The sequence below is a fragment of the Brachycentrus maculatus genome, unplaced genomic scaffold, assembly GCF_059751285.1.
Source record: "Brachycentrus maculatus isolate JH-2025_06_01 unplaced genomic scaffold, ASM5975128v1 h1tg000139l, whole genome shotgun sequence".
NCBI classification, from domain to species: Eukaryota; Metazoa; Arthropoda; class Insecta; order Trichoptera; family Brachycentridae; genus Brachycentrus; species Brachycentrus maculatus.
In genome coordinates, this window is record NW_028280892.1 from 390,688 (window position 1) to 400,580 (window position 9,893).

A 9,893-nucleotide genomic window follows, 5' to 3' on the forward strand; every position below is an offset into this window, starting at 1 on the left:
GCTGACTATGAATTGCACCCACCACTTCAATTGCATTCTTGTAATCAAGCCTGAATTAAAATTTATTATTATTATTATATCACCTCTGAAACCTCCCGCCACATTCTTAGGTCCAGTATAACTTTTGGTTTCTATTCGGACCCATCATTTAAAAAAAACCTTTATAAAAAATTATATTTCAAATCACTACCTAAAGCGCGGGACTGATCACCTTGCCTTTACATAATTAACGATCTAGATTACACTACATGGATGAGATGCAATGTCCTATGCATCTTCGAGAGCAGATAACGGTCAGAAAAATAATTAGAACGGCTTGAAGCAATCAAGCAAGGGGTTCATCTAAAAACCATTAAAATCTAGGTCAAGACCTGTCTTTATTTCTTAGTGCGTAGACGATAGTGCATAAGAGGGTGAAAACTTCATGCAATCAATAAGTAAAACAATTTGGATTTTTAAAAGCATTTGACCTCAAGTGCTTTAAGCTGAGAGTTTCATTTTTCTCAGTCAATTATGTACCATTTTACCTGCAATGAATAAGATACCAGGTTCCATTCACAACTAAGTAAAAAATAAAATTATATTCTCAATATTTTGAGTATGGCCAAATCTTTGTTTACAAATCTGGGGTTTTCATTTAGTAATTAATATGTAAGTCTAGGTATTTCCAGGGCTAACGATCTGTCATAGACTGGTTTAAATGATAACTTTAAAACCAACCTATGACAGGTTGTAAGCCCTGTAAATACCCAGACTTCCAAATTCATCTTCATCTATGTTGAGATATCAATATAAAATTAGTTGTTTACTTGAATGAATGTTTATTTTTTAATATTTATATACATATGTATATTTATAAATATAATATTGAAATAATTAAATTTAATCAATCCACATGCACGTACAAGGTGATAAAGTAAAGTGGAAAAAGCGATATCTTTATGTAGATAAGAATAACGTGGCTAGACAAGTCAGTGTTATAAAAATGTAAAATCCAAACACGTTATTTACAGGCGCAGGAAGACATTTTGCCGACACATTTTAAAATAAACCGAGCTAAAGAATTTCTCAACTGGCAACACTAGCTGGAATAATCGAGAAAAACAGAAAATAATGGAAAAATCACCTTTATTTACTTTTATCGTACTTTACAAATTATAAAATTTTAACGACCTTTGACAAATATTTCATAATGATTTGATTTTTAAAACACGTAAATAAAATTTATTATGCGCGCCCCCCAGACTCATTTCTTGCTCGCAGGTCCGGGAGGCTGCAGCGGTTTGCCACGATCCTTTCCACGTAGTTTTATGCCGAGAGTTCTCTCAATCTTTCCAATAACGATGTTGTTTGGTATGCCCCGGCCGGCCTCGTAATCATTGACGATTTGGGGTTTCTCGCAAATCTTGGTAGCCAGGTCCTTTTGGCTCATTCCCTTGGCCTGCCTCCCCTGCATTATCAGCTTGCCCAAGTCTATGGGAACCGTGTCATGCTTAAGCTCCTCGGTTTCCCTGTCTAACTTCGCTGTGTTTTTGGTGACGACGTGTTGTTTGTTGGTGCCTCCTCCGTATTTTTGTTGTGTTTCTACAGCGACCCCTTGCCGACGTGCCGCGTTTATCGCCGTCTCAGAATTTATGTTGACGGTTTTTGGCAACCGCCTCTTCAACATTTGAACTTCCCAATCAGACATGACGACGATTTGCGTTAGCTCACCGCAAAACGAGGAATTTCGATAGCAAAACGCAATATAACTTGTCCAAAAACACACCTGTGCAAATCTGACATAAGATTCGAGAAACAATATTTGTGGAAACCATAGAAATATTCCGTTTTGAGCAAAACATGCACCTTTTTGTGTAAGTACCTACTTAACTTTTTGTAATGTCAACTTTATGAAAATATTTTCTTCTAGATCTTTAAATTTAATTGCCATCTTAATGATTCAAACACCCGTAAATTAAATATATAATTCGTTGTTTTCTAAGTTAATATCACTATTTTTACTGATAGCACCATTTTTTGTAAAAAACTTAATCAAAAACATTATTTGATGATTCACAGTCAAGTGGCAAATAAAAAAATGTAAAGTACAATAAATATCACAAAATTCTGTATTTTGAACGATGAAAACCGCTTTTGTAACTGTCAATTGAAACTATATACAAGCTTTATTTATCTTACTGCTTCTATATTACAGTATTACACTTTAACTTTTGTTTTTAAAATAGTTTTCTGGTTTAGGTATTACCCTGTAGCAGTTGAAAATGTAAAACTACTGTATTAAGTATACTTCAGTAACAAAAAATATTTATTTCTCCGTACCCCTAAAATAGATGAATATTGTGCATTAGGTGTCTTTAAGATTAAATTTGATAAACATAGACAACCAAATTGTGTCAAACGTCAAACATTGTTTTGAAAGAGGTATTCCGGGTTACCTTAAAACTTTTAAATAAGCATTGTGTACTTCAAACTTTTATTCGTGTATATAATCATTACCTCCTAAAATCAGGTTCTCTCTCTACTCTACTTCCAGCTGGTTATGTTGACAATCCAGTTAAAATTAATATAACTCCAATGGAAGTTTCAAAAGATGATTCGGACTCTGAAGAAGAAATTTTGGTCTATGCGGATTTTAAGGATCTGATAGACCACGATATTCTAAAACCGGAAAATTTGCGAATCATAAAAGCCATTGGAATGGACTCAGAAACTCCTGTTATACAGCTGAATAATTATTACTTTCAAGGTAACCTATAAGCAATAATATCAACTCACAAGTTGGCTACGATGCTTCTAGGCGGACAAATGAAGACATATATTTTTCTTCTAACCCTTATCCGCCCCCAATGGTGCATAGGGGACTGCATCGTATTGACGCAGTGTTATCTTGATTGATACTTACATGTAGGCAAGGTGTCCAGGGTAATAATAATACTAGTGTGTAAAATCACATATATTTATTTTCATCCCCCCCCCCGGAAATCGAACCCGGGACCTCCAGCACAGTAGCTAAACACTCTAACCATAACACTATGGAGGCGGACACATTTATTAATGTTTTTTTTTTATAATTTTTATTTTTGTTTGTATAATTGCCAATTTGTGGCTAAGCCGAAGAAATATAACCTTAAAAATGAGGAAGATTTTTCATGACTCACAAAGTATTTTATAATTTGAAGCGAGTGCTTTTGCCTAGAATTTTCACTCATGAATTACATAAAATTATTTTCCTTCTTCTTCGTCTTATTCCTCATTACTGAGGGTTGTGACCCTTGTAGGATGACTCTTCTCCGGTTATCCCTTGACTGCGCAGCACGTAGCGCTCCAACCACCGAGGTGCCTGCTGCTGCCTTAACTTGATCGGTCCATCGAATTATAGTACATTGAATCATCGTAAATCCACTCACAAGAAGTATTTTTTTAATTAATAGCACTCCATTTATCCGAACCAATATCATGGAAGCCAGAAAAATTATTCAAACATGAAATCACTCAATTGGCTTTATCGATCATTATTCTAATATCCTTTGGCACCCTTGAAGCAAATATTGATGTATAATTATTAACTATTATTATTATTTTAACCAACTAACTAACCGTCACGCCGCTTCTGCAGGGGTAGGCAGAGAGAATTTAATGCTACATCACTCTGTCATTGCAAATATTCTTTGCCTCGTAAATTTGTTTTACCATTCATTCCTCACTCATTCATTCCACATGTCCAAACCATCTCAACACACCTTTATTAATTTTTATTATTTATTATCTTTAACAATATTATACTATATCGACACCCTATGTGGAGAATATGGAGTCCATAAACTGTCTCCAGGCTATCGGCCGCCAGCTGCCTTGCATCCTCCCGTCGTCCGCATCCTGAAGTTCAGACGAAAACTGCCGACGAATTGTCAGCAGTGGTCGTCCTGGGCGGCGCGAACCTGATGCCTTGTAAAATAGGCAAGCTTGATTGAGGCTCTCGGGAGACATGCGGAATACATGGCCATGCCAATAATAACAATAGTAAAATTCATTTTAGGGGAATATGAAAGCTGTTTTGGCACACAGTTACTCTTTGAAAATGACACGAACGCTCCGGAAGGAGACTTCATTTTCGACATGCAACCAGAAAGGCCGCTTAAGTACCTTTGTAAAACTAGAAAAGTCCTAAATATGAAAAGGATTTTCGTGCGGCCCAAGGATGATGTCCGTAAGTACCTACTTTTACATAAAAAAAAAAATTAAAAGAAAAAATATTTGTGTTTTTTTATTATTTACAAAAATACTTAAATTCCATACTACAGGTCAAATCTCTATGTAGCGAATACCGAATTAACGAAATTTCCAGTATAACGAATCTGCAATTCATCCCCGGAAAACTTCCATACAAAATGTACTGAACCAAAATTGCATGTAGCGAAGCCGATCTCAGAATAACAAACTTTTTTTTTCAAAATTTTAAAATGATGTTACAATTCATTTTAAAACATTGAGAAGTCCAAAAGATAATTTCTGATTTTTTTATCAAAAATTAAAAACCTATTTGAACTTGCTTTTTAATTCACTTTTCTTTCATTGCTTAAAAATTTATTTTTTCTAATAAAGTCTCATAGTTTCATTTTCGTTGAGTCCTGTAGTAGGTAGGTACCTATATTGTATTGATCACTGGCCGGAAGATCGGGTGTAGTGTAACAGTAATAACTAATTTTATTTTTCTTATAAGAGTGGGTATAATATAGCGATAAAATAAATTTAAAACGTGTCATATCCTATACATCCAGTGTAACGAATTTTCATTTAGCGAAATATTTTTTTTGGTCCCATGAAGTTCGTAATACCGAGATTTGACCTGTATTTCTGTGAACATAAGCGGCTCATTATTAGAAATAGGTATCAAATTGTGGTAGAGTGGGTTCCAACCCAGAAACTCTGACTCAAGAGTCCTCGACACTAACCACGGACCACAACCCGACACAGAACATGACATCTCAACATAGATGAAGAAGAATATGAAGTCTGTGATGCCATATCACCACTCGTTACCCTATTCAATAAGGTAAAGAGTGGTAATATGGCATCTGCTGATAAAAAGACATTGTTCTAAAAATCTATATTTATAAATCTGGGTTTCTCTACTTAGGAGTTTTGTGTTTAAATTTTTTACTCTATCCTCCATTCGTATCTTTATCTGCTATAATGCATGTCGGATATAATTTGGTCCATGTAGGTTGAACGGGGTCATCCTCTGTAGTTTGTGCCTTTGCACATCGCTCACTCCTTTCAAGAACGTCATAAATCAAAAATTGTCAATATTCAGTTGTGCATGTTTTCGGAATGCCCAGAAAATGTACTATATCCCAGCAAAAGCGGCATATTTTTAACTTGATATTTACCCGCTACAGCACAGAAAGTGTTGTTTTTGCATTTTGAAGAAAAGGTATTGTTTAATTATTTTTTAAATATACTAAATATTTTTAAAATGGAGAAAAAACCTTCAGGTTTTACCTAAAAAGATCTGTTGCCCAGTGAAAAGTTCAATAAGTGGCTTGATATTTATTTTTAATATATTGTATTATATTTTTGAATTTTAAAAACGTTCTCCTGAAAAATCTAGTTTTTTGATTTATAACGTTCTTGAAAGGAGTGAGCGACATGCCCTCCACAATAGTAAGAAGCAGGCCTGGGTGTCTTATATTATGGTCTATCCATTAGGCTCGCTGTTGTCGCTTTTGAACTTGTGATTCTATGAATGTTTTTATGCATTGTGTCTTTTCTTAGCTGAGAGTTGTTTTCTTTCGATTTGAAAGTAATTTTCAAATGCATATATAAGTATAGTAAATCCCCCTATAACGTTGAGATAGTTACCGCGTTATCTATCATAGGGAACTTTATGTAGGGTTAATGTTTTTTTTACAACATTTTGAGTGTGTCCAAATACTTGTTCACAAAATCTGGATTATCCCCAATTACAGGAATTATTTTCATATTATTTTTTTGACATCTCATCAAAGATTAAGAAGAATATGGAAGTCTGGGCATTTACGGGGCTGACGATCGTCATAGGCTGGTCTAAGTGATCACTTTGTTACACGTGTGTAAAGTCATCTTCATCTTTGATAAGATGTCAAAAAAAAATAAAAAAAAATAATATGAATGTTTTTTAATTGTATTTTAATTTTAAATGACTCATTTCAGTCATTGCTGGTTAAAATGTAAAAATACAAATAAAAATATTAACCCCTTATAACGTCTGCTCCGATAACGCGGTACCTATCTCAATGTTATTTTATTAGTGATTTTACACTCTCATTTTTATTAAATATTATCCTGGACTGCTCCCTGAAGCGCAAGAGTGATCACCTTGCCTTCATATAAGTAACAATCTAGATAACACTGCGTCAATACGATGCAGTGCCCTATGCACCATTGGGTGCGGATAACGGTCAGAAGAACTCCTTATAACGTCCGCTCCGATAATGCGGTACCTATCTCAATTTAATAGGGAAGTTTACTTTTTTTTTGTAAGCGTATAGTTATAAATCTTTCATGAGTTATTATTTGTTGAATTTTTCCTCATAATCTTCATCTTCTCTTTTCAAGCTACGGAAGAAGCTGCAGAGAGCGAGGCGTCAGAATTCCAGTATCATGCATCGACAGTTGAGGAAGCTCTTAAAAATTTCCAAGTTTACTTTGACGAGAATGATGTGGATGTTCCGATACAGATGCCTAATAAACCACCCGGTTTTTTCCCACCTCCTAAACCTACCAAGAGGATTATTAAAACTAAACCAACGCCCCTGCATGATACAACTGATGATGAAAACTAATTTGAAAAAATGATAACATCCATTTTTTTATTTTTCCGATGTATATGTATATAATAAATAAAAGAAACTTAATAATAAATAAAGTAAAACATGATTTAATTAACCCCTTGTGTGATTTGCCCGAATACAATTCGGGTAGGTATTTTGATGACACAGTGTTTTGCCGGAATCCAGTTCAGGCACATTGTGCACGAAACTTTAATAGTGATTTGCCCGAATCCAGCTTGGGTCATTCCCCACCAGTCTAGATAAATCCATTCTTACTTTGGTTTTTTTTTCCTAATATTGTTTATTTATGTTTTATACTGATTTATTATATTTCAAAATATGATTAAAAAACATAAAAGTGAAAAAAAAAAGGCGTGGCTTTTTTTGACCCACTTTTTTTTCTAGAGGTTGACCACGGAAGTGGTCAACTCCCTCGTACTCGTGTTTTTTATACACAAAAATAAAACTTAAAGGTATTAGGTTATTTTATTTTTCATTTAAAAGGTTTACATGATATAAAAGTTATCCAGTTCAAATAAACAACACAAAAGCAATAAATAAGGTAAGAAAACTTAACCTTAAATACAAACTTTGAAAACAAATCTAACTATAATAATAATAATAAATATAATTATATTTTACATTAAGTTAAACTGAAGAAACAATCTGTGTATACAGTACTCTACAAAGCAATAAAAAATGTAAAAAAATAACTTAACCTATTATAAAAAAATATATATAAAACTAGTCTTATTATAATGAAAATTTTAAAAAAATTAATCACTTAAAATAAAAAAAACCATCTTCATAAACCCCTTGTTTGGGCTAGTGGAGCGTTCGTAATATGTAGGGTATTTTTATCAAATAAAACAACTATCTATTGTAAAATTAAAAATGTATTTATTCAACTTTTAAAATTATATATTATGTTGGTCGAGATTTATTTAATAACAAGTAAAAAGCTTTGTCTCTCAATTAACGTTAAAGCATCTACTCTGGCACAGGAATATCCACTTGGTCAGCCCATTCTAGGCATGTGTTTAAGGGATGAGTGGGCGTTCGGATTAGCAGGGTTTCGGATTAAAGAGGTCCTCCTGTAAATATATCGCTCACTCCTTTCAAGAACGTCGTAAATCAAAAAACTTGATTTTTCAGGAGAACGTTTCTAAAGTTTAAAAATAAATATCAAGCCACTTATTGAAGTTTTTACTGTGCAACATATCTTTTAAGGTAAAACCTGAAGGTTTTTTCTCCATTTGAAAAATATTTTGTTTTTTCAAAAAATAATTAAACAATACCTTTTCTTCAAAATGCAAAAACAACACTTTTTGCCCTGTAGAGGATAAATATTAAGTTAAAAATATGCCTCTTTTTCTGGGATAAAGTACATTTTCTGGGCATTCCGAAAACATGCACAACTGAAAATTGACAATTTTTGATTTATGACTTTCTTGAAAGGAGTGAGCAATATATTATTCTTCTTCTAACCCTTATTCGCACCCAATGGTGCATAGAGCACTGCATCGTATTGACGCAGTGTTATCTTGATAGTAACTTATATAAAGGCAAGCCGATCACTCCTGCGCTTCAGGCCCCAGTCCAGGGTAGTATTAATAAATATTAGAGTGTTAAATTACTAGTATTTATTTTCACCCCCCACCCCTGGGAATTGAACCCGGAAATTCCAGCACGGTAGCTTAACACGCCAAACATTATAATATTTGTTTATGTACGTAAACAAGTGAAATCAGAAATTTCATATTGATTTATATCATTATTAAAATATATTTTAATTTATTCATAATTACAATTAAATCACATATTTACATCTTACATTTTAATTTAATCTGAAAAGTCGTAAAGTAAGCTTATCTCCTAGTAAATAGAGGAAATTATAAAAAGTTTTCAAATAAACTCGATACGACTAAAATTATTACTCCTAGTTGCACGCAATCCGCAAAGCACGTGATCGTTTTCAGACACGGTCGATGAAATTCAAAATTTCAGGTCTAATAACAGATTTTTTACATTCTTTTTATACAAGGGATATTATTCTTACTTAAAATATAATACATATACAGTACACATGGAAAAATAAATAATGACAAGATAAAGGTACCATAAACAGAAACCAGATTAAAAATAAAATTCGTTTTAGGGGGCGCATGCGCATTTTAAATTCTCGATTTCCCGCTTTTATCGCTGCGGATTTTTTTAATGAATTTTGTGACAGTGATACCATTTATACACATTTATTTCCTTAAAATATAAAATAATTAAAATATCATATCGCTCACTCCTTTCAACAAGGTCATATATCAAAAATCGTCAATTTTCAGTTGTGCATGTTTTCGGAATGCCCAAAAAATGTACTTTATCCCAGCAAAAGCGGCATATTTTTAACTTAATATTGTCCCGCTACAGGACAGATAGTGTTGTTTTCGCATTTTGAAGAAAAGGTATTGTTTAATTATTTTTTAAATAAATGAAATATTTGTCAAATGGAGAAAAAACCTTCAGGTTTTACCTAATAAGATCTGTTGCACAGTAAAAAGTTCAATAAGTGGTTTGATATAATTTTACAATACAATACATAATTACATTTAAACTTTAAAAACGATCTGCTGAATTTTTTTTTATATATGACGTTGTTGAAAGGAATGAGCGATATAGAAGCAGTGTTTTTCCAAGTTTTCCTCGGTCTTCTTCTCCTGATATTTCCAAATACATTCATTTCGTAAATATTAGTTGTACCCTTCTTTTCTCACTCATTCGGTCTGCATGTCCAAGCCATCTTCACTTGTTTTTATAAATTTTATCGATAGTGCTCATTTTGTATTTTTTTTAAAGCAAATAAATTGCAAAGAATTGCGTAACTTGTACTTGGGTATACAATATATGTAAATAAATACTACGATATGAAATTAAGCTGGAAAAGCAAGGAAAAAGGAAAAAAAAAAGAAAAACAAAACAACTACAATAACAGTGAAATATGTAAACAATAAAAATGTAATATTAACAATAAATGTTATAAAAGAAATAGTAAAAAATTATAATAAATATTTAAAAAATAATGAT

The 9,893-nt window shown here is 32.8% G+C and overlaps 2 protein-coding genes across 2 annotated transcripts; one reads left to right on the forward strand and one right to left on the reverse strand.

Annotated features, from left to right (window-relative positions):
* Positions 1 to 1,111: 1,111 nt before the first annotated feature.
* Positions 1,112 to 1,814, reverse strand: LOC148309084 (endothelial differentiation-related factor 1 homolog). Its single transcript, XM_088260632.1, has one exon. The coding sequence runs from the start codon at positions 1,688 to 1,690 to the stop codon at positions 1,247 to 1,249; it is 444 nt and encodes a 147-aa protein (XP_088116758.1). The 5' UTR covers positions 1,691 to 1,814; the 3' UTR covers positions 1,112 to 1,246.
* Positions 1,815 to 2,384: 570 nt separating this feature from the next.
* On the forward strand, positions 2,385 to 6,897 carry LOC148309085 (general transcription factor 3C polypeptide 6-like). The gene is made up of 3 exons (XM_088260636.1): positions 2,385 to 2,749; positions 4,040 to 4,210; positions 6,601 to 6,897. The coding sequence occupies exons 1-3, from the start codon at positions 2,578 to 2,580 to the stop codon at positions 6,825 to 6,827; spliced, it is 570 nt and encodes a 189-aa protein (XP_088116762.1). The 5' UTR covers positions 2,385 to 2,577; the 3' UTR covers positions 6,828 to 6,897.
* Positions 6,898 to 9,893: the final 2,996 nt, after the last annotated feature.